The 24,711-nt window shown below is 32.8% G+C and overlaps 2 protein-coding genes across 3 annotated transcripts; both read right to left on the bottom strand.

Annotated features, from left to right (window-relative positions):
- Nucleotides 1-6,014: 6,014 nt before the first annotated feature.
- On the bottom strand, nt 6,015-11,971 carry LOC142613133 (phosphatidylglycerophosphate phosphatase PTPMT1). Its single transcript, XM_075785341.1, has 6 exons — nt 11,174-11,971; nt 9,465-9,587; nt 8,378-8,471; nt 8,092-8,174; nt 7,919-8,008; nt 6,015-6,591 (listed from the first exon to the last, which is right to left on the bottom strand). Exons 1-6 carry the CDS (start codon nt 11,417-11,419, stop codon nt 6,202-6,204), a joined length of 1,026 nt encoding a protein of 341 aa, XP_075641456.1. The 5' UTR covers nt 11,420-11,971; the 3' UTR covers nt 6,015-6,201.
- Nucleotides 11,972-15,398: 3,427 nt separating this feature from the next.
- Nucleotides 15,399-23,974, bottom strand: LOC142613311 (uncharacterized). Of its 2 annotated transcripts, XM_075785615.1 has the most exons (12): nt 23,531-23,925; nt 21,933-22,017; nt 20,876-20,927; nt 20,766-20,786; nt 20,615-20,668; nt 19,280-19,330; nt 18,241-18,303; nt 17,637-17,702; nt 17,420-17,458; nt 17,059-17,181; nt 16,768-16,860; nt 15,399-16,010 (listed from the first exon to the last, which is right to left on the bottom strand). In XM_075785615.1, exons 1-12 carry the CDS (start codon nt 23,622-23,624, stop codon nt 15,741-15,743), a joined length of 1,011 nt encoding a protein of 336 aa, XP_075641730.1. In that variant the 5' UTR covers nt 23,625-23,925; the 3' UTR covers nt 15,399-15,740. The 2 variants fall into 2 exon arrangements, with proteins under 2 accessions (XP_075641730.1, XP_075641731.1); XM_075785616.1 differs by lacking the exon at nt 20,766-20,786 and having other exon boundaries at nt 20,615-20,686; nt 20,872-20,927; nt 23,531-23,974.
- Between the last annotated feature and the right edge of the window lie 737 nt (nt 23,975-24,711).

Raw genomic sequence — 24,711 nt, 5'->3', positions numbered from 1 at the left:
AGATCAAAACAATCTGATCCAAAAATTTGCTGACTAAGAAAGGTCTAGGTTTATTATATTCTTATTAAAATAGAATCATGCAAGCAAACATGGGCTTATTATACCCATGGTCCACGACAAGAGGCAAGGTATTTTGCTTTCTAGCAAATTCTATACCTTGCACTTGCCAGCTCTTATTTATTTTTGAATAATCATATTCTCTTTTCTGTAGAAAGAAGAAGAAATGCCAAAATCGACAGGATGTGTGCCCAAAATCATTCGGTTTGTATTTTCTATGTTTTAGAGATAGAGTTGAAGAAATTCCAAACACTAACAAAGACTGACTGGAAGTCTGGGAATCTATGTAAAGGGTAGCTCAAAACTCTAAGCAACAAAGTTCCTTTGGCATATCTGGTGGTGTTGGTGTTGCATTTTGTTGCACCTTGACCTTTTCACGGCCAAAAAAAAAAGAAGAAGCTCGTGGCCTTGTCCTATTCTGAATTCCTTCTTGTCATAGGTGGGGTGCAAGATGTGAGGAAATGAAAAAAAATAATTTGTGAGCTTATGTATGGAATTGGCTGATGCTAAAATAACCTCATTGTTTATGAAATGAAAATAACCTGATATATTATCATGAAAATAAATGTCATGTGGATTTTTTTTTATATACATCAATGGTTAGGGTGAAGGCATATGAAGTTGAATGTCTTCATTGAAAACTTTAAGCATAAATTTCACAAGGCATTTTGGGGTTAGGAACTGAGGTGGTCAGTTTTTAAATGTTATGAACTTGATTGGTAATAGTCCAAACCTTAGGGTAAGTTTGTGAAATTTATCCAAACTTTAAGAGATGCAAATTAGTTGAGCTATATAAGATTCTTGACATATCATGTGAAAATTGATAATTAGGGGAAAGTCTAAGATTTAGGAGGGAGTGTCAAATGTTAAAAACTACCTTCTTTTCTAAAAAAATGATTAGATTAGTGTAGAATTTCTATTTAATATTAAAAGAAAAATGTGATTAAGTGGTGTACCTTACACCACCAAGGCATGGGAGAATGCATATGTGGTTGGATGTGGACCCTACACGTGGAGTGGCTATGAGCAAAAGAAGACGAAGGGTTGGTTAAAAGATCATATTCTTGGTCCGTGCCAAAGGCGTGACTACCTTGGGAAGGAAATAAGATATACATTTGACATAGTACTCAAGCACTCACAAAAATGGAGAAAGTGACTTTTCAAGGTTAGCAACTATGAGAACACCCCTTATTGGTTGAATGCATGTTGGTTTACTTCAGAGACACATGTATCATTCACAGTACTTTTGATGTCCCTCTCATTGTCTAAGGCTTGTTTCCCAAGTAGTGGCAAAGCCACCTACCCACAGGCCACAGTGCCACATTAGCGCGTTCTCTCTCTTCTAGTTACCAAATAATACCACAACTATGAAAATGTCAAAAATAAGGAAATGATGACTTGAAATTTGTCTTTGTACTCAGTCATATACCTTAGATTATAAGAGGAACATGAAGCTGTATTTTAAGGGTAAGAACCCAAGTAGATTTTTTTAGAAGAGAGTAGAAGGTTGATAAGATAGGAAGGTAGAAAACAAGGTCTCTCTCTAAGGAAGAACACCCTTATTGTATAAGAGTTACCTCTTCTTCCCACAAAATACAAAGCTGAATAAAGCAAGAAAATTCCATTTTTGCTCAAATCATGGTTTTCATCCCTTTCTTAGGGTTTTCCACATATAGCTTGTGTCCTTTTTTATATTCTTGCTATCACTTTCTTCTTCTCTAAGTTTTGTCATGTCAAAGCTCGTACCTTTGTCACTTAGAAGCTTTTTCCATGTAAATGTACTGTTAGATAACTTACTTTATTTCTTTATATAAACTCAAATCTAACTTGCATGTACAAGTGGTCATTACTTATTAGTTTAGTACCAACCAAACCAAAAAAAAAAAATTGGACGGGTTTATTTATCGAGTGTGTTATCACAACTTCAATAACCATTTCATTTATCCTTGGGAATAGTTGTACCTTAATGGAGTAGTGAAATTTAGATTCAACTCTTATATTCAACAAAAATTCGATTGAGTTTATTCTTGAATTTCACTGTTTCAAAGTTGTTCAATCAATGCAAATGAATTACGAGCTCCATTTTTTATTGATTTCTTTTGTAATTTTTTTATAATTGGCTCATGTTTTTCAAGCATTGCAACTGTATTTACATTGTTAAGAGTTTTGTAGATTAATTAGTACCTTTTGGTATTTAAAAAAAAATCAGAATTTTAATCTTTTATCTTGTAACCATCAAATTATCCATATATATATATATATATATATATATATATATATATATATATATATATATATATATATTTACATCAATTTTAATTTCTTTGTAATTAGCTCGAGAAAATTCTATTGTGGCCGGGACGCCCCTTCCCAAATTAATTTGGTTATACTAACGCTGAGATCTGATCCGAATCTAAACCTTCGCCAATGAAAATATATTTCCACCAAAACAAACACTACAATTCCGACACATATTCGATAATCGCTATCAGAACACGGTGGACTGACTTCAATCCCACGTAAAAAGCACGATGGATAACTCAAAAGTATTTGTGTTTATAGTTCGAAATATGATAAGGTTCCTCTAGTGCACTTTGCTTATCCTGAAAATTTGTACATTTATAGGATATCATTTAACACATAGCTACCTTTCTTTTTAATTAATATAAAAGAAAAAGTTTTCTTGAGAATCATCCATGCAGTGCAATGCGTTTGTTGGTGAATGGTGACTCACTCCTCCATTAATGCTTAAATTTTGAACATGCAAAGAAGAATGCATAGGGTCATTGAAAAAAGTATCTTTTTTTTAGAGAGGAAAAAAAAGTTCTCTTTTAACATTAATTATACCAAATCACTCGTATAACAACCCAATGAATGAACTATGTAGAAAGGTTAGTAGACCGGTATGTGGGACGTTTCTTGATTGTAATTAATGTGATGGTTTGTTGTAGGGCACAATAATTGTTTATATGAAGGGAGCTAGACATGAATTGATTTTGAAAATAACTTAAAGGGAAGGATTTGCAAGTCAACAACCAAAGTTAACTAAGATGACTGCATAGCTCGATCTAATTCGGTTTAAGGCTTGATTATCTCCTAACCAACTCCCACATGAACCATAATGGTAAAGGAGTATAAATTTAAATTATATGACATTCTCTCATTGGGATTTTACAGCGATAATTTGGTATTATTGTTACGAGTGATACCACTTTCTCATGCCTTTGTTGAGTCACTCCATTAATCATAGGTGTTAAACGGACTGTTTGGGAGTAGGGAAAGGAAGTAAAAGGCAAATTAAGAGGACAATCCTCATAAGATGATGAATTGATAAGGCATCCTTCTTTTCTATCATTTGTGGCCGAAAGTATGTAAGAAAGATTTGTAGCCAATGGATCTGATTCCCACACTTTTAAATGTTTCAAAATTAACAAGTTAGATTTTGGTTTACTTTTTTTTTTTTTTTTTTTTTTTTGAGAAGATTTTGGTATACCTTTCTAACTAAAAGAAACTATGAAAAGGAAATTACCTGCGTACTCATAAGGCCATCTTAATTATAGTTAATGACAATGGTCTATTGGTTGGGCTTCTCTAACATCGTTGTAAAAACGCACTTATTATTACTTTTGTTCCACACCCATTCTATAAGAGCATCAAGGAGTGAGTGAGTAGCATATATTAGATATATTTTAATGGTTTGTGGTTGTGATTAATATGCCTTGAACAGTTGAACTTAATCCTTTAGTGAGTAGGAAGACAGAAGGAATTTATTCATCCATTACTAAACCATTTACTTTTTAAAATATGAGCCAAGGCTCTCTCTCTCTCTCTAGTATTGGTTTTCTTTTTTCCTTTGGTCAATCCAAGGGGAAGAAAGAGGTATTAAAAGTAGTTTTATTTATTTGTTCTACGCTATGACATGTATATATCTAATATATGAGATATGACTCTATTAACACAATTACATATTAACTTGTGCTTTATTAATTATTTTGGAATTCTTAAAATAAGTTTGAGATCACACATAATTTCACTTGTGACTAACGTGCCAAGTTATCTTTGGTGCATTATAAAAAATGTCTAATGAATATTGGAAAATAAGGTCTCTAAAGATATGGACGATTTTCTGCCCTCAGATACCCAGCATTAAAACCTATATTAAGTAAGGACGTTCTTCTCAAGAAAAAGAAAAAAGAAAGAAAGAAAGGATGTAACTGACAAACATTTAATGCTATAGTGGGTTACTCAATGGTCATTAGGATCCATCAAAGTGATCAAACTAGCACACATTACAGACAAGACCATAATTATCCCAATAATGTGGAGAGATAAATAACTTCCAACGGTCATTCATATACAAAGCCTACCCACCCTCACTGGCAAAGGTACTCAATACAATCAACAATTCTAGAAGTGCTTTCTTTAAGGAATCCTTACTCAAGCATTGGAAACTTTTAAGCCGGTACCACACCAATACCGTCAATTAGTTTCATTTTTCATGTTTACAGGGTCAGAAGACCTTCGACTGTAGTCTTTTTGGACAAGTAACCCAACTAGAGATTCCTACGTCAATAGTATTTGTGGTAGAACTATATGAAAGGAGCAATACTACATACACAATACCTTTCAAAACAAACTTCATAATTGTTGAGTTGTCAAATTGTTATTGATTTTTATCTAGTTATCATTGGTATTACTTTATTGTCTACCATTTACAACTCGTCATCTCAACAATTATAAAAAAAATTATAAAAAAAATTGTGACTCAAGACTTGTTAATGTGGATAACTTATTAATGTGGGTGTAATTTTGCTCTTATTAAATGTTTTTTTTTAGAGTTTTAACTTATAACGCCCGCTCTTGATGATCGCTCTTTATCATTAAACCAAGACACTAATAAGTTTTTGGTGTACACTCCTATTAAAGGTTAACAACTCAATTCAGCAAAAAAAAATATAAATATATATATATAAATAATAAAAGTTAACTACTCAAGAGGTGTAAATTTGAGTGCATTGTAGGATTATGTAATTTTTAGGGTAAATTCTGAAGTACACTCTTAAAGTTTGTGGTTATTTAAATTTTACACCCTAAAGTTTGAAAATTTAGATTTTATAATCTGAAGTTTCATCCATTAGCAAAAGCAGCTCTTTTGTTAGTAGAATTACTTACATGAGCGTCAAGTGACACACTAGCACCCGAAACACACACTCAAGCCATCTGATGTGTAATTTTTTGCGACATCAGCCATCCCAAAACATCACCGTTTTACATCAAATTAAAATCCACTGCTGCCAACCCAAGAGGCAAGAACGACGCCATTTAGCAGAAGGAAAAAAATATATATAATAAAAAACCCACGCTAGAAATAATAGTGGAGTAAAATTATTTTAGGCTAAGCTATAAATTATATACTCTGATATGTTTTCAATTTAGTACTTCAAGTTTTAATTTATATTTTGATTTCCGTATGAAACTTTAACAACGTGCCGCCGAATTGTTACGTCTATACGTCTGATTCAGATTATTTGTAGATTCAGTGAGAAAGGTCGGCCAACGGAGATTATAGAGAAGCTTTTGGCCGTGCGCCAAACGCAAGCTAACACTTTTTGAATTGTATATGTCAGATTCCAGAGCTGACAAAATCAATAACAATTCAAAATACGATGATTTTGTTTTTTGTTTTCACGAGAGAGAGATATTGCATCTTTGCATAAGATTTTCGGGAAATATGCTCATACTGATAATAAGCATTTTTGGGACACCTGTTCTTGTTCCTATTCCTGGTTGCACTCCCAGTCAGTGTAAGTGAATTTTTTGGAGGCACTTAATCATGTGTGAGGAGACTCGAGTAATTTGTGATTTTGTGGTTCACAGCGCTCCTAAAACGGTAGGGACCTTCTGATGATTACATTGGTGCAATCTTCCATTATATCATCATTTATTTATTCGGCTCATAATGCTCAACTTTCTTACATTTTTCATTCAAGAGAAAAGTTAACTCAATTTACATGGGAGAAAAACCAGAGTTTCAGAACTGCCTAAAGTAAAAACATTATTTGCCTTTTTCTGTACGCAAAGGGAAATGTTAAAGAGGACAGAAAACTTTATCAAACATCTTCTATGCAATTTCGGAAGTTCGTCTCAGTAGACTTGGATGTCCACGCTAATTCCTCCCAGATGACCAGCACCGATTGAGCAGCTACTCTCGCTGCGCAACTTTTCCCCTGAAATCCTCCCTTGTGCACGGCAGCCGACCCACATGCATGAGATCCTTGCCAGAGCCGCCTGACCGGCAACTCGAACCCGGTAGATCACACTTAAATCTGCCCATATCTCACTTCCCACAGCACCTGAATCAAGACTTGAGTCATACCCTTCAAGATCGGATTCAGTTACAACAACCACGGATCCATCATCAAATGCAATAAGATCTTGTGAAGCTGCTGATCTTGGGGCTTTCATTATTAGATCAGTCATGTGGCTGTAGATAAAAGCTTTTTTCACAATAAGATGATAGTATTGCAGGACAGCCTGTAATTACAACAAACAAAGAGTTGCTTAGAAAAACAATAATTATTTCCCCCACCTAAATATGGATTAAATGGCAGCAATACACACAAAAAAAAAAAAAAAATGAAAGTCATTAATTCATAGCCCAGAAATAAAGAATATCATTTGGTGAAAAGAAACATTTTGGTAATTCAAATCCTTGAGACCTACAGTCCAAACAAAATTAGTTCACCAATTTTAAAATATGTTTTCAAAAAGGGATGAAAACTGGTTTTGAAAATATTTTTTCCAAAACATACATACATACATATATTGATATATAACGTAAGATCTTTATTAAAAAAAAAAATGCAAACCAAGTACACTGGAAATGTACTACAGTGGCAGAAAGCCCTGCTTGGTTTAAGTTATTAAAAATTGGATTTTAATATGCAAAAAAAGAAAAAACCTGTTTGACTAAATTTTCTTAAAACTTTATTTCATGTCCTTACTCACACAGCAAATCCCTCCTCGCAGACCCAAACCTTCTACACACAACAACACAAAGCAAATCCTTCCTCACACTCAAACCAACAACAATTACCAACAAAAATTGCAGGAAAAAAATGCCTCCAACAAGCACATCATCCACCCAATTTTTTTCCACAAAACATTGCAAGAATCAGAAAAATAATAAATAATAATAAAAAATGAAGAAATACTGCTGTGCAGTTCAATTTGCACAGGTTGCGACTGATTCGACCCCAAATCGCAAAATGGCAAATGGGTTGGATACATTTGAGTCAAGACCTGTTGATCAATTCTGGGAAGAGAAAGAGGTGGAAAGGGGGGGCAAGCAATGTGCAATGGCAAGCGACGGAATTTTGCAAAGAGAGACATATAATGAAGAAAATGATGAGAATAGATCTAGGTGAAGAAAAGAAAAAGCCCTGTCCGATGCAATTTGAAGGTATGACGGCTTTTATTTTTAAAATTGCCACTGCTTTTGTAAAAACTACAAAACTAATCTTGAAAACATCTACAAGATGTTCTGTTTTGGTGTTTGCAAGTAAAAAAGAGTCACCATTTTTAAGTTGCGTTTTTTGAAAACATCTAGACTAACAAGTTTTTTTTAAGTGGGACCCACACCAACCATACTGCCTGAAAGCATCTCTTAAATGATAAACCTAAATGAAGCTTAACTATAACATGGTTCAGTTACTATGTGTGGCCAAACACATAGTAAAATGGAAATTTAGCAGTCCTTCTATCCAAAGAAAAAACAAGAATTCCCGAGTTTCAAAAGTCAATTCTCAGATAATGACCCAGACATCAGATGCAAAACCTTCACCAAAAGTTAAATAAATACCTGCCACTGGGAGGATGCTAAAAGCACCCTCGGCCGGATTGATCTCACATAGTCATATGCAGCATCAGGTGTCATCTGCTTGTGTTGCACCTATAAAATAAAATTGAACCTCAGGTTATGAGGAAAAGTTTCAATAGATTAGCTAAATAATTTTTCTTTGGCGGGGAACTGACCAGGTAGCATATTACAACAGTAGTGCTGCGTCCCCGTCCAGCTTTGCAGTGAACATATGTAGTTCTTCCACAAGACGCATTTTCTGCAAGATAATGACATGAGAAAGCTCAGATATTCATAGGAAACATCTCCTGGAAGGAAATTTAAGGTTTATTTTATTTATATATTGAGAATTAAATAGCCACATTCCTGACATTTGGAGACAAATTTCTGCCAAATGATAAAAAAGCTGGCATTGTTCTACATAATCCGAAGCAGGAAAAGGATGGTGCAAAGAATGCTTACCATGTATGAAGTTTACAGCATGGCATATATCATTAAGTGATGGGGCAAAGCAGTAGTCTCTTGTTGGTATCACCAGATGGTCAATACCATGAGCCTGCAACAATTTTAATAAATTAGATTGTAAATTATATAGAGGAACTTCATAAACATCCTCGAATTAGGATGAAAGCCTAGGATGGAAGTTTACAGATGTGCCTAGGAAAACATAAATGATTATCAAACACATCAAAGAGAGACTTATGCTGAGGAAAACATAAATGATCAGCATCCCACCACAATAGTTACCAGATCATATATTCAAGGTGGAAAAATTAAATTTGTTGACTATATGTTAAGCCCCTAAGGAAAAATGTCAAAAGATAACCAATTTTATTTAAGTAGAAAAATGCTTTATTGAACAGGATCTTCTTTAATTGAAAGAGAAAATATTTTTCCCTTTAATATTGAATACTTGAAAAGAGTATTAAGAATCACGCTGGATTATATTGGTGACCTCATCCACCAAATGTTGTTTACTAGGAGAGTGGATATGCCATTAAATTAGAGAACAAATGGCTCTTAAATATTCACTAACCCGTCTTAAGATTATTTTCATACAGCTTTAGATTCTTCCAGAAGCAACACAGACATGAGAAACCAAATTATTTCACTTCCACAGATTTTACGTTCACATTTAAACAAAATATAGTTAGTTAAACAAGAATTATGATGACTCTCATCAAGTATACAGAAGTACAAAACTGAATCAGCCTCTTTTGCCCTTTTAATGAAGGCATTAAAGAGTACAGAAGTATCTAATGCTCATACCAGCCAGAGAGTTTCATCATTGATTAAAAAAATTTATATATATATATATATATAAACATTAAAATAAATAAATAGATTAAACATTAAGCCTAGAAGAGTTGATAAGTACATTTAGGCCCCAAGGGGAGATTCAATCTAGTGACCTCTCCTTTGTGAGGAATGGTCCCCAGCCAATTATGCTACCCCTTGGTGTTAAATTCTAAAAACATTTTAGAATTTTAACATTTAAAATTTAAGAAAAGGTATCCAGCTGCATACTGACCAAGGATAGAACACTCACATAATATAGAGATCTTGGAACCAGAGTCTCATAGGGCTCATTTAGTGTGACCACTCCGCAAACACCAAGCTCCTTTAAGCGGGGAACATCAGTAGGGAATGGAACAGCACCTAACAGTATAAACTGAAAATAGGAGCATTAGATCTGGTTTCTAACAAATAAGTACTACTCTCAAATAAAAATAAATAAAAACCACAGATACCCAAAAAATAGTCACCAGTGAAACAAATGCATATGAAACTTGTAAGCCTAAAAAAATGTTTATATCATTAACAAAAACATGAATCTATTTCCCATTACTAACAGATAAAAAGAGAAAAGTAGTTAAAAGCAGCTAGCAGAAGCTATAGAATTTAAATTTGCAATAAAGGACTGTGGAAAACAGAATTAATCAGCACAGTACTTGGGAGAATTTTTTTTTAAGGGAAAAGAATATATACAATGTATAGGAATGAAAAATTCAATAAACTGCACAGCTCACACAAGAAATTCCATGAATATCAAGTAACACGGATAAAAAAATGAAACAATTTTAACTGATCAATAATTTAGGGGAAACAACAAGAAATAAGCTGCCATATGAAGTGCAGTGCAATAATATATCCTGATAGAGACCACAAAAGATTATCATAATGAATAGTACAAATAATAAATCATAACAATTAAGGAGTTTCCATTTTCTTTCAACTATACTTGATTAAAGATGGGGGCGGCCCTATTCATGAAAAGATAAGGGAGAGTCACTAGAGATGGTTTGGTCATGTTCAAAAGAGAGTGATTAATGCACTGTTAGTGGCAAGAAAGAGTGGATTGATTCAAGTTGAGGAAGCGAAAAAAAGAAGAAGAGGAAGACTAAAATTAAATTAGTATTAATAATATAAAAAAGGACATGTCAATTAACAAAGTAACAATGAGTACAACTTCAAGTAGAATAGAATGGAAGAAAACAATACATGTGACCAACTCAAACTAATCTGTTAAGGATCAATAACAGACCGCAAAATAATTGGGGCTAATCCGCTAAGGCTTTTCTGTTATTGTGGCTGTTGTTATACTTGCTTCTCTACTTTCCACTTCCTAAAAAAAGATTTGTGATATGTGGTCCCCATTTCTGCTCATATAAAATGTCAATCAATTTCAAATGAGTAAGGGGGGAGACAGATTTTGCAATGGAATCAAAAGGAAAAAGTATATTTTGCATATCATAGTGGAATGAGTTGGCTGTAATAATCAGCCCAATATCCCATTGTAGATCTTTATAAAAAGAAAACACCAACAAAATTCCTGGCTTTTGAGCTATTTCATCTTCCTTAATATTTGGTATTAAAAACCTATGGCCATTGCTATACATTTTTTTCACAAAAACAGAAATACCCACATAAAAAAAAAAAAAGCTAAAAAAAATGCAACCCATACTCATTCGAATTAAAATAAACCACAGCAAAATCGTCAACACAGAAAGCAGCCTATATATCATCCAAAATCAATCAACAAACACTAATATGAAAAATATACCATTCATAACATTCTTCACAACACATACAAAAAATATAAATAAATAACATTCTTCACAAAATGCAACTCATTGCAACACACCATCCAAAATCAATCAACAAGCACAGATATTATATATATATATATATATATAGAGAGAGAGAGAGAGAGAGAGAAACAGCCATAAGGAAAAAACAAATTCAAGAAAATTATACCTCAGCGACCCTATCCCACCACCTGAACTCGGTCTGAATCTTATTCCTAACAACATTGTATAGCAAAGTCGGGTAGAATAGAGCGCGAGCCCCAGCCCCGATCAAAACCCGCTTTGTATCCGAAACAACAACGCCTTTGCGCCCAAAATCGACACCTAAATCGAAATCACTATCGCCAACACACCTACTATTCACTTCTTCACCACTTCCCACCTCCCCTCCCCCCTTCAATTCCTCAATATACATAATAATATCCACAAAAACACACACACACACACACACACACACACACACACTAATAATCAATCACTGAAACACCGAATTCTGACACGAAATAAACCTAATTACCTCACAACATAATTACAATTCACATCACCTTAATTTTTCACACCATAACCCTAAAAAACAAAAAAACAAAAAACAAAAAAAAAACCCTAAAATTTTCTTCTTCTTTTTTCTCTAAATTTGTGGAAGAATTTACTGAAGTGGTAGACAGGAACTGGAATTTCTACAATGAATCGAAGAGCGGAGGATCGGGATGGAGTTTGATCTGGAATCGAAGTTTCTGAAGGAGATCATCACCATATTTTGCGAAAATTGGATCGATCGGACGGTGAGGATTGGGAGGATTTGAGAATTGAAATTTTGAGAGGGGTTTGGGATTGAGGAAACCCTAACCCAAGGCTAGAGTTTTGCTTGGATGAGAGGATGGCCTGGGTTCTACTCCACCTTTTTGGCTCAACAAACTCTGAGAGAGAGAGAGAGAGAGATAGAGGACAGAGGGAAAGGAATGGAAAATAACGTGGAGGGATTGGTGGGAAAAGAAGGTTAAAGTGTGAAAGGCGGTGAGGGAAACAGTTGTGAAAGTCAGTTTTTCAATTGCCACGTTGGGTGAGGAAAGCAACACTGACTGAGTTTTAAGATTGGTTTTTTTATTTTTTATTTTTATTATTATTATTTTTTACCAACGAAAGTTCTGGTTTTGTCCTATATATGACATGGCATTAAGCTTGCGTAAGATAAGAGGTAAAGTTAGCCTCAGTTTCGACTCCACTACAAAATGAAAATTGTATTCCTATTATTTATTTTTACTATTATTTATAAGCTCTATTATATTTTTTGGTAATATTTATGAGTTTTATTATATATTTTTAATTAATTTTTACTTTTATTTATAATACTTTTAATAATAAAATTTTAATTTCAACAAAATAAATGGTATTCAAACAAATCCTTAATTTCATTAATTTTATAAATATTTGGTAATAAATCATTAAAAAAATGTAAATAACACCTTTATAACAAATAAAATAAAATAATTTCTCAACAAAAATCAGTTACTTCTTTTCTTTCTTTTTTTTATAAAAAGTTTTTAAAAGTATGTCATAAAGGAATGTCTTTAGAGCATTCTTTAACAAAATCTTTTAATTTAATGAGATCCACAATAAATTTGAGAGGAGTTCCGCGTCAACGTACTTTGAGATCACCTTATAATTACTTTTGGTTGTAAGAAAATTATAAGAGTCAACAAATTATTCACTACTTACTACTTGAGTATTGCCATCTTCTTTAGAAGGTTTTTAGTATAAAATGATATCACATCATTCGTATTAAAATTCAATAGGTGAGATATATATGCAAAAATAATTACCCTACTAACACCCTTTTGATGTGAGTAATGATAGAATGTTGATATGAACATTTTGTGCACATGTCTCTTAATTATTGATTTTGATATGATTATTTTATATTAAATAATTTTTCCTCTTCATAGTGCATATGGTAATAAAAACTCAAGAAGTTTAGAGAGATGATAAAATTCCCAATAACTTTTACAACATTCTATAGTGACAAGTTTAATAGAGGATAATAAAATAGTCTCAGTGTGAGTCTATATATGTCAATCAATAATAACATGCAACCTTAGCAGTTATAAAATTTGTTGTGTTTAAAGCCTAGCTCAATAGAAATATGTAAAAATTATTCATTTTATCCTTAAAATAAAGTATATGTTTCATTTTCATCATTAAATTTTTTTTTTTAAGTTTTACTTTCGTCCCTAAAACAATGTTTTTATTTTGTGTGAAATATTTTGCATACCCAAATAAGTTGTAATGCAAGTTTGATCACACTTTAGTGGTGGAAAAGTGTCGTTATAGTTTTGAAGAAATAGAGTGAAAGAGAAACTAGAGAAAAGAAAGTGAAAAAAACATTTGTTGTGATTTCGTCACTCTTTCGTAAGACATTAGCCTTTTTATTTTTTTGAGAATCCGTAAGACATTAGCTTGAGAGAGGGGCTAACATTGGTTTCTATTGTGACAGTTTTAGTATTTCTATTAGGCACTTGCTCAACTGAATGTTAGGTGAGATTAATTATAAATTCTGTAGAATTTATTGTCAATCACAGTTGCATTACTTCATATTTAAATGTTTGTGGACGTCAGGAGATTGTGTAGACTAAGGCGTTATTCTAAATTTCTAATAGTTATAACACATCATATATATATATATATATATATATATATATATATATATATATATATATATATTTTTTTTTTACAAGATAAAATTTCTACTCAAGCTTAATCTAAGTGTATATGTGTGTGAAGTTCTCTCTTGGAGGCTTGAACTCCGGCCTTTACCCCCCACACCTCACAAATTCTTATACTTGTAAAGTGACCATCGCACCAAAGATATGATATTACTTGTAGACAAATTTGTATGGGGACAAATATTGCCTAAGGACAATGTCTATTAATGACTTTTTGAGAAATAATTACAACATGCTGCTAATTCTGCAGTTCAGACCTTTTTCTCCTAGACCCCTAAGCATTTTATACATGGGAGGTGTCAATTCAGTTATAAGCCTTTGACGTCCATTAATGCCTTTAAGCTATTGTTTTTTGTTTATTTTATTGTTTACTCCTTTGTTCTCCAAAAGTCTTCAATAATATTTCATAGAAATGGAAAGAAGGATACGAAGAGGCTTTCATAGTGATGCATCAAGCGTTGTGAAGAACATTATTATGAAGATCCAATGGAACAATACTTAAGAGAAAGAAAGATTGGTCAATGGCAAGCGAAAAATGACGCCTCTTTTTTAATTGTAGATGCATCGGGGGAAATCTTCATGATTGAACATTATAGGCACGATATAGAAGCATTTTTTAAAATGTTAATAAATGTTCTTAAAAGAATAATCTAAATAGTCTCAAAGGCTGTGTAATTTGTTGAAAGAATGACCTCAAATTCATGAACGCAGATTCTTAGAATCAAAAGAAAAGGAATGATAGCAAATAGCAAATAGCAATGCGAGTGTGGCAAATGCTATTAAAGAATTAGTTCATGTAAAATGATGTGTGCGTGATCATCATAGTGTTATATGAATATTTCATGTGTGATTTGATTCTAGTGCAACATTGCATGTGTGCAAAGATAAGATACAATTCAAGGATTGTGTTGAATCCAGCCAATGAACAAAAGATTAATGGTAATGACTTGTGGATTAATGGCAATAAATTGTGAATAGTGAAAAAAAAGTTAGTTTTAACTAACATTCTTTGTATACCAAGAAGTTGAATTCTTATTGAGAAGGAATGTGAATCTTTGAAAAGGATTTTTCTAATCTTTGTTTGTTTACATTCAATGTTATGAGATTGCAAAATATGTTAGTATATTTAAGTCAACTTTTATAGCATGTAATCATCGTTGTTATGTTTAACATATTTTAACTTCGCTAGTTGAAACATAATGGGGAATTGCACTATGTTAATCTTAAGAAGCACTTGGAGTGGTAGATGGCTCAGTATGAAGCATCGTTTGCACAGCTGATAATTTAGTCAGCACAAGGCAGGAATCTGTGGTTGCTACTAGGAGCGGGGAGCTCAAGTATGTTTTCTAACTACACATACAGGAAGTTGTGTGACTATCGTTTGCAGTTTGCACCACATCCATCAATAATGAGTCTGTGCATGTGTTTATGGTTTATGTGCTCTATGATTTGAATCTGTTTACCCATCAAGCATTGTAATTTGAACCTTGATTAATTAACTACCCATATTAAGAATTGAATTCAATCAATTAAAATTTGGTAGTTAAGAGGATCGAAACAAAGTTTTTCACATGCAATAGGAGAGGTTCACTGAAAATGGAGAGCATGATTACAAGCATATGTTCAAGAAAAAAAGTTAAAAACAATGGGCCTCATAAATTTGCACTAGTACCAGATATGAATTATCCCTTAACCATATGAATGCCAATAATGATGCTATGTTTTCATCGTTGTATAACAAACTCTGTTCTTGCATATGGAAACATGTTTCCACAACCATAAACTGAGTGCTCCAGCAAGCTTCAACCAGAGATGGTAAGGCAAACGTGGAAAAAAAAATACAACTGTACATGAAAACAATCCCCACCAAACGTATAAATTGATTTATGGTTTAATTAAACAGGGTAATCTAAATCAAGTGTGAGACACTGACTCCTCTGTGAGCCCGAGAAATTCATAGATGAAGCTCTTAATTGATGAGGGCCAAAAATAAGATGATGATCCTTCGAGAATCAGTTAAATTGATGCGCTTTCCTCAAATTGAGGCACAGTTTGCTCTCTGTTGTTGCCTTGCACAACTCTGCCATGGACTCCACGCACCCTAATGTTACTATCCTTGTCAGCGCTGTTCTTTCTTGATGCACTACCGTCCAAATAAGGCACAACATACTTTTGCATATCACTTCTGGAGATTCCAAGATGATTTCCAGGAACACTGATGTACTTGACCCTTCCAGCTTCATCTAAGGTTTTCAAACCAATCCAATCCTCTATATAAAGCGGTGTCTGCATGAGTGACAAAAAACTAAGATACCACATAAGCTTAAAACAAAAAAATATGTTGTAGCACATATGAAGTTTTATATTATAGTGCTTAATTAAGGTGATAAAAACTTCTTTATGTTCCAAGGAAAAAACAACTGATGTCTTTATCATGCTAAACTCGTGTTATACACTGCAGAACTATGTCCTGGCCATTGATCATGCCACAACTCTCAAAGCCAATGGTTTGCATTGTCTGCTACAAATTTCTTCTAAAGAGTTAGACAACCCTTAATTAATTTTTCACCTTGAGATTCAATGCAATGTATCATCAATTTATTGTGACAAATAATCTAATTGTCTCCTTCACATTCTCAATGGTCAAAACAAAGTCTTCCCTTGCTTCACCTAAATGCACTGTTAGCATTGTATTGTTTTTCCAACATTCTAGTACCAACCTGTCTTCGGTCATGCTTTTGTCATGATTGAAAAGTTGCAGCCATCGTTTACTGTTAGTAAAAGTGCTAATACTGGCAATTTAAATGTCTTAGCATTTCAGCTAAATGATGGCTATGTCCTGCTATGTGTATCTGGGCACTGTTCGGGTTGGTAATTGCAGTTATATAACTCTCTCTCTCTCACACACACACAGAAATAACAGTAAATAGACCAGGTTCATTTAAAATAAATGCAATGCCACCCATTTTTGGCAATGGGATTCCATGTCAGCAAACATTAAAATTTGGAAAGTAAACTTTCTGTTTGAAGATAAAAATAATACCTGTTGTGTAGGTAAAATTGGCTTGAAGGCCCCATCTGGATAATATCCAAACCAGGCAGTTTCCTTAGGTATCAAAACAGTGTCATGCTCAAACTGTTGAACATAAAAGGGGAAAAAACAAGGATGGAGAAGGTTGAGAGACAGCATCATAACCTAAAATTTTCTATTTCTGAGAAAGTCTAAGAAATCTGAGAGGACCAAGAATGCTGCTAAATGGAAATGTACGTCACCAATTTGCCATGATAAGCCTGTTCAAAAAATGAAAAAAACTGAAGAAGAAAAATACTTTACCATAATAAGCACCAAGTTCTGTAAGCTAATGAACCGTTCCTTATAAGTGGAGTTTCTCTCGATAGGGAGTTCATTGTTAAGCTTTGGAAGAAATCTGCATTTCTCTAAATAGTTCGGAATAGCCTGGAAATGTAATAGTAAATTCTGATGTTTAGGTTTTCAGCTATTTCAGAAAGGACAGAAATATAATATGGTGCAAAATTATCAATGCATATAGATGCATGGCTATATGACCAAGGCCAAAAAAACCAGCTACGCCCCCTTTGACTACAGGATAATTTCAAAAAGAACACTGAGCCAAAAGCAATTGAAAGAAGATCACTACAATATTTGTAATGGTTCATCAGGTTATACTACTCACATTTGGTAATTTGAGGTAACCACTGGGAGCTAAGTGATCCTGTGATTTTAGAAATCAAAGGTCGTGCCTTATTAGAGACATTGTAAGATAACAGAATTTGAAAGCAAAAGAGCGACAAGAAGAAAGAATCCAACTTCAATAAAGGAATAAAAATGTCGTAGAAGTTAAGAGAGAGAGAGAGAGAGAGAGAGAGAGAGAGAGAGAGAGAGATTTATACTTGGACATAGTCAGTGTAGATCTCAGACTTGAGTAGTCTGTCTGCAATAATGCACAAAACACCAGACTGTAGAAGCGAAAAACCACATAAGAATATTGGACAAAGCTGAAGAAAGGATTAAAGAAGTTAATTTAAGAATACGTCTACTCCTTACCATGTCTTTTGCCATGATTGTCCTAGGTGCTCATTATCCGAAACAAGCATTAGTAGTTAAATAAATGGTTGTCAAAATTTAACAATATATAATATGCAGAAACTAGCCATTAACCCAAAAAAAAAAAGAAGAAAACTTAAAAGTTCTCCAGAATAGACTTCAATGACAAAATGAAGAAGAGTGGTGGAAAATGAAGACAATGGATATTCTCTCTGAAGGCCCCATACTTTTCCCTAAGTCTTGAAATTATGTTTTTGAATTATTTAAACAATGTGATTGAGTGAATTGATGTAGGACATCTGGTGAGACGTAGATATTCACAATAAGCACAGGGACACTGCTACTTTGGTTGGACCATTAGAAGTGCATACAAAGAACAAAAACAATGATCTCTAGATATAATTATTTACATTATATTTTATAACAACTCTTAACTTCAGTAATACTTACACCACATAGAGGAACGGAAGCAGTACCAGCGTGAGGTCCTCCTAGAGATATAAAATTTTTAACCTGTTTTCAGAATTAATAGGGACAATTCCATTACTTTAGTCCAAACATGTATGAGTAAAAAAAAAATCTCATTGAATACTACGAACTGTATTATATAGACGATATCCACTATTTTTTTTGTTAATTTAAAAAGGCAATGTTCTGTAGATAGATTTATGAACCTATGCAACATATGCTTGGAGAATGCAAGGATGAGATAGCCCTTATTTCATTAGCAAAGCAATAACAATATCCTATATACACAGCTTAATGCAAGAACAAAATGATGTAATTTCATGAATGAAAATGGAGAAAAAAACTATTGGTCAATTACTCAAGAAGGGTTGACTAGAACTTGGGATGGCATATAACAGCAGAATATACATGACATGATAGTTATTTAGAGTATTCAAAATTTTCAAGAAAAAAAAAATCTTCCACAGAGACTTGGAGTGATTTTTTGCTTCATCTATCACAAATTTATTTCATCATCATTTCAAATTACATAGGTGTTAAATCTAAACTTCAACTGTCTGTTTATTGATTTAAATTTCAGGCAGAATCAATGGTTATAACCTCACATTTCCATCTCCCGCTACTGAACAAGGAAGCAAAAAAGAACCCCAAAAATAAATAAATAAATAATATATATATATATATATATATATATATATATATATATATATATATATATATATATATATATATAAAAGGAAAAGCAGTACAGTTTATCAAGTCAAAATGCTTTCAAAAAATTTATACATAAATCTAACGGATTATTAACTTATAAAAATTAAAAAAAAGTTATCCAGCAGAATAATGAACTTATGAGTTATGACCACCATTCATTATGCCGATTTCACATAATTAGGCATACAAATGTATAGTCAACAAAAAAAAAATCTAAAAGGTCATTATAAAAAAAGTTCATACAATGAGTTGAACAATGATTAGAAACACTAAACTAGCACAGTTTATCATAAAGACTGGTTCTTACAGGAGGTCCTCCATTGCAAAATTCCAAAACACCTCGACCTATTAAATTACCCTGTAAAATAAAAAAAAGTGAAGAATGAGAACCAGTACATAGAGGCTGCATGCTGAGAATCAAAAGCCAATATAAGTTGCAATTTCTATGAAATAATTTAAAGGTATCAATTTCAACTTTCTGTCATTATTCCATTAAATTTGTGCCAGGCCATATAAGCCTTTTAACGTGCCATGTCAACACTCAATTTTCCATGTATGCAATTTCTTTAATGTCAAACTAACTGAAGGTCGAACTTAATACCTATTACAAAAATCCAGGACTAAGTTGATTTCAACTTTCTAAATTTGGGGTAAGAAAATTAAATGACCAAATTTCAAGGACAAAAAGTGAATTTAACCATTAATTTACTACCAGATAGCAATGAAATGAAAAATTAATGCAACATGATAGGTAGATTAGCATCTTCTAAAAATATATATTTTTCCCCTGATAAGATCAGAGAAACAGAAACCTGTTTCTGAGTATACCAAGCATGATTAGAGAGCATCCCACCTAAAACCATAAGGTGCAAACTAACATGTATTTAACATTTAGAATTATTTAGTATGTATTAGGATCACCTTGACACATAAAAATGACAAGAAGATCTTAACCACAGCAATTATCCTTGAACAACAGCAAATTCAAAAAATCATCCCCTAAAGCTTGAATGTAAGTTGTTCTGTAAATCCAATAAAGGTATATAATAAAAGTTAAGACAGGCTACCTAGCACAATAAGACAACAAGTGTAGTTATGTAGATCAAGCAGATCAAGGAATAACATTGATTCACCTGAGTGAAACAATTCGGGTTGGAATCACCAGAAGTTTAAGAGGAAGCTAAAATGAAACATGCTAGAGGTGGTGGAAAAAGACAAGATGATATATTATTTACTGGAGGGGTATGATTTTCATGGAATAAGATGGTAAAGAAGGAAATCGAGAAGCTGATTCCTGTTGTTGGGAATTAATATTGTACAGTTGAGTTGAACTGAGTTTATAAGCAATGACTCGTTCATTCAATGTCTACTAGCCAATGAAATTTGCCTCAAATCCTCCAGGTCATTTGTTACTGTTAGGTATGATAACATTGCGTGACTATAAGTGTAACAATAAGTTCCGTAAGTACTGAGTTTCAGTTTCAATTGATTGTATCATGTAAAAATTGGATGACTTTTAAGAGTTTGATACTATGTTGTAAGAAAAAATGAATACACTATTAAATAAGTGAACAAATGATCATTACATAAATCATGTTACATTAAAAAAATTTGAAACAGGAAAGTCTGATTCTCAAATCACCTGGGAGAGACCAACGATGTTGTAACCCTGTTTCAGTTCATTCATTTCCATCACCTGTAGTATAATAATGACCTTGAATTAGTTGAAGGGAAATACAAACCTCAAGATCCACGAGAGCTAAACAGCCACTCTAACCAGAGAGAGATATCACCTTGTCACAAACAGTTTTAGCCTGCAAAAATGTAAAATAATTTAAATTACAACCATGCAATGTAAAACATAACTTCCAATAAGATGGGCCTAAATCTATTAAGCACATGCCTGTTCCTCGAGAGGCATAAACCAGGAATCCCATGTTCCATCTCCAACTTCTCTGCAGTATGGAAAGAATGAACATATGGAGGTAATACACTACATTTGCAACTTTATTTAAAAAAAATTGACAAATAATGAAACAACCACTTGGGTGAACTATTATACAGAGTCCTGGAATAAAATGTCCCAAAAGTAAAATGTACTTAATGACTTTTAAGATAAAAATGGTTCTAGAAAATTTTGAAAATTCCCAGAACACATACGATATGTTTGTGTGTGCGTGTGTGCGTGTGCACATGATTACTTTTTGTCCCTTAACTCATAGACCAATTTGAAATTTTATGAGTAAATCCAAAAAGCAAAAAGGATATTAAAATAAAAAAGGAATAACACAATTTTATTTAGCAAAAACTAGTAGATGAGGTAATGGGTAGTTTTTCTATGACATTTTGCATATGTTGTTTTCTATGCCCTATAGATTTTGTATTCCAGTCAATTTGGATGCTAGGAGCCATAGACTCCTTATGTAGGTACATAATCACCTACAATGATATAATGAATTAAAAGTGAAAAATCATGCCTCCTTTGACCCTCTATGACATTAACGATTCCCCAAGTACTATCTTAAACACTGAAAACTGAGTCAATTTGACATTTTGAAGCATAATTTACTTTTCTACTGTCCACTTTCAAGTATGTATCACCGCAAGGGAAGTATCCAAACTCAGAAAATTAAAGGAGTTAGATTAATGTAAAAATGGACAAACATTAAATATAAATATCCCTTTAACCTCCTTCAACTAGATGAGAATAAGACTAGCCTATGTGCAGATTGACACCTACAACAAGGCTTTAAGAGGATAACATTGTATGCATGTAAGTTCTTGGTTTATTATCAAATAAATGGAGCAGCTACACAAGGCCACAAGAACTGAATCACAATCATATATAACAAACAATTTTCTTGGATACAATATGACCCATCCTCAGCAAAAATTGTTCGAGAGGATAACATAGAGAATTTCTTTTAACATTATGAATGTATGATATTGTGGGCACTTACAAGCAATATCCTTCAGCGCCAGAATAGTTGCTCAGTAGCTCAGTGAACTGTTTAACTCCTCGATTGGAGCACTGATCTCCAATGCCTATCATGAAAATTAGAATAGAATAACGACTTCACAGAGCATAAAGTATTAACAACAATAAGAATCAACATATAACATCATTTACAATGATCAGCTAATCCATTAAAGCACTAAATTAGGCAATATTTCTGAAAACTAAAAAGGAAAAAATAAATCTAAAATACTAAAATCCCCATAAAGAAATATTTTAAGTTTGATTCTGATACCCATCCAGAAATTTTAAGAGAGGAATTGTAAAATCTAATGAATAGACACATGAAACTCAGGACTGAAAATACTGAAACTTCATATAAAATATGACAAAATCATGTACTGATTAGAGCATCATTAAGATGAGTACAATTGTGTACTCATGTTAATGATTTTTTACCCTCTTTGTTTAGTGAAGCACATTAATAAACCAACAAAAATTTTGTAGATGCAACTTACTGCGACTTTAAAAATCTACTTTATACTAAAAGATTAACAGAGCTTGTACTTGTCCGCTAAGATGAATAATCACGCAATAAGCACAATTGTAAATAAAACAAGCATTATCGTTCCTTTTTGGCTAATTTTTTATTCTGCTTCCAAAAGAAAAGCTTACTTTATATAACTAAAAACTAATTTGCATAAATTTTAAGAGAAATATGGATATTATGGGACCCTATGCTCACAACCAACACGTATGTTTTCAAGCTTTTGCATAGTAGATCAGTCAAGTAGGGTGTTGTGTGGTGTATCCAAGTGAGAAATGAAATTTTATCAGTTATGATACCATTCTGCAATCAATAGTTCAGTACATACCCTCTTTTCTCTATATGCCATTTTCTTCTCCTATTCCTCAGCAACTCACAAATATTGAATTTGTTACATTATCAAACCCCTGAATTAAGATTTTTGTGAGTTCATCCTCAAGTTCTATTGAGCTTTCACTAATTTTATAATAAACAGACGAAATACATGAACTGCAGTAGGAATTTAATATCTCTAATTCTCTATGCTCCACTATCTTCCTACTGTTTTGGAGATTTTTAGTACACCCACAAAAAAAAGACTTGCAAAACCTGTTTGTTAGTTACCTTCGTAAGACACTTGTTGAAACATGATCTTCAATTGACTTTACTAGTTTAATTTATCAAAAACAAATAATCATATGCCGACTGATCCTATTACAATTTAATTCACTAATATATATTGGAAACTGGTAAGACTCCTAAATGATCAAATAAAATGAAGACCCACTTGATTTCTTGCCTCAACAGTCAGCTTTACACTTACAGACACGCATATACACACACGTGTACACACCGATTAATGATAGAATTTTAGATTGCAGATTCTAGATAGCAAAAACTACTATCAAAACAAAGAAACTTCCTTCATAGCAACAAAGACATCAATTTGTTCATACCCAGTAAACCAAAAAAAAAAAAAAATTTAAAACAGAAAATCCAATAATACCCAAATACAAAAACATATTCAACAAATAATCTAATTAAAGAGAAACATGTAGAAAAAAAAAAAAATTTACCATGAAGTACTATGAAGGGTATGGAGTATGAAAGTTGGAAGGTCAAGAAGACCAAGATGGAGATGGAGGCAATCATTGATGAAGGAAAAGCCATGAAATTGATGGGTTTTTGTTAAAGAGAAGTGAACAATAAGATCCAAGGGAATAAATATATAGTAATGACTCCAGGAACTTTTGAAGGATTTTTTTTTTTAGGTTTTATGGTTTGGTTGGTCTGGTAGGTTGGCTTGGAGTGTTAAGGTAGTTGGTGTGGTGAGGGTGAGTGATTGGTGAAGAAAAACGCAAAAAAATGGAATCTGGGAGGGAGGGACGAATGGGATAATGAGACAGAGATACTGTTACTGTTGCTGTAGCAATTATTGTCATCATCACTCATCGGTTTCCTTCTTCAAGTCACCAATGGGTAATCACTTTGGGTCGGATTTGAGTGTCGGATTGTATGGCAACTTCGATTCTCTGTGGTTATGTTCCTTTTTGTTACCATGTGACTTGGCATGTCAACTTCTTCTTTTTTTTCTTTTTTTTTTTTAATTGCAAATTAATGGATTATGCTTAAAATTTAGAATTGTTTGAATTTTACTTCTTAAAATTTAAAAAATAAAATTTTACATCCTCAAATTTGGTGTTGTTAACAAAACTTCACCTCCGCTAGTTTTGAATGTCAGCCTCCTAATACAACTCTATTTTGGAAGCACCAACAATGCTCTTTATTTTAAGTGAAATGACGTCATTTTAGGAGGTTGATTAGGCAAAAAAAAATAATAATAACACGCCAGCATATCACTTAACAATCGAAATCAACGAAAAGTGAGGTTTTACTAACAAATCAAACTTCAGGATATAAAATCCAAATTTTCAAACTTCAAGGTATAAAATCCAAGCAATATCAAATTTTAGAGGTGCACTTTACAATTTGCTATTTTTTTTAAAAAAAAAATTCTTTATCTACAACTTGCTTGTTTCAATGCTTATGTGAAAATCGTTTTTTTTTTTTTCCTTTATGGTATCACATAAAAATGTGCCAATGGGAAATTATCTTCTAACTTTTCTTATTTAACTTGACATGAGATAGAATTGTTTATCGCTAAAATTTTCTAGAAAACAACAAAATCTCACGCAAAGCTAAATAAGGAAGACAATTCTATCTAATACGAAATTATATAAGGAAAATTAAGAGATAA

Source organism: Castanea sativa, chromosome 10 (assembly GCF_040712315.1).
Source record: "Castanea sativa cultivar Marrone di Chiusa Pesio chromosome 10, ASM4071231v1".
In the NCBI taxonomy this organism is placed as follows: Eukaryota; Viridiplantae; Streptophyta; class Magnoliopsida; order Fagales; family Fagaceae; genus Castanea; species Castanea sativa.
The sequence above is the reverse complement of the archived record's forward strand: the minus strand, read 5'-3'. Positions and strand labels throughout refer to the sequence as shown.

Bases quoted from the DNA above. Each gene is read 5' to 3' on its own strand.
- LOC142613133 (XM_075785341.1), bottom strand. From the start codon at position 11,419: ATGTATATTGAGGAATTGAAGGGGGGAGGGGAGGTGGGAAGTGGTGAA. The intron at 8,472-9,464 runs GTGAGTGTTCTA...AAATTGTTGCAG, and splicing joins TTCCAAGATCTCTATATTAT to GCTCATGGTATTGACCATCT. The intron at 6,592-7,918 runs GTATTTATTTAA...TTGTAATTACAG, and splicing joins TAGCATCCTCCCAGTGGCAG to GCTGTCCTGCAATACTATCA.
- LOC142613311 (XM_075785615.1), bottom strand. From the start codon at position 23,624: ATGGCTTTTCCTTCATCAATGATTGCCTCCATCTCCATCTTGGTCTTC. The intron at 18,304-19,279 runs GTAAGAACCAGT...TTCTGAAAACAG, and splicing joins TTTGCAATGGAGGACCTCCT to GTTAAAAATTTTATATCTCT. The intron at 17,459-17,636 runs GTATAAATCTCT...CTAAAATCACAG, and splicing joins TCTACACTGACTATGTCCAA to GATCACTTAGCTCCCAGTGG.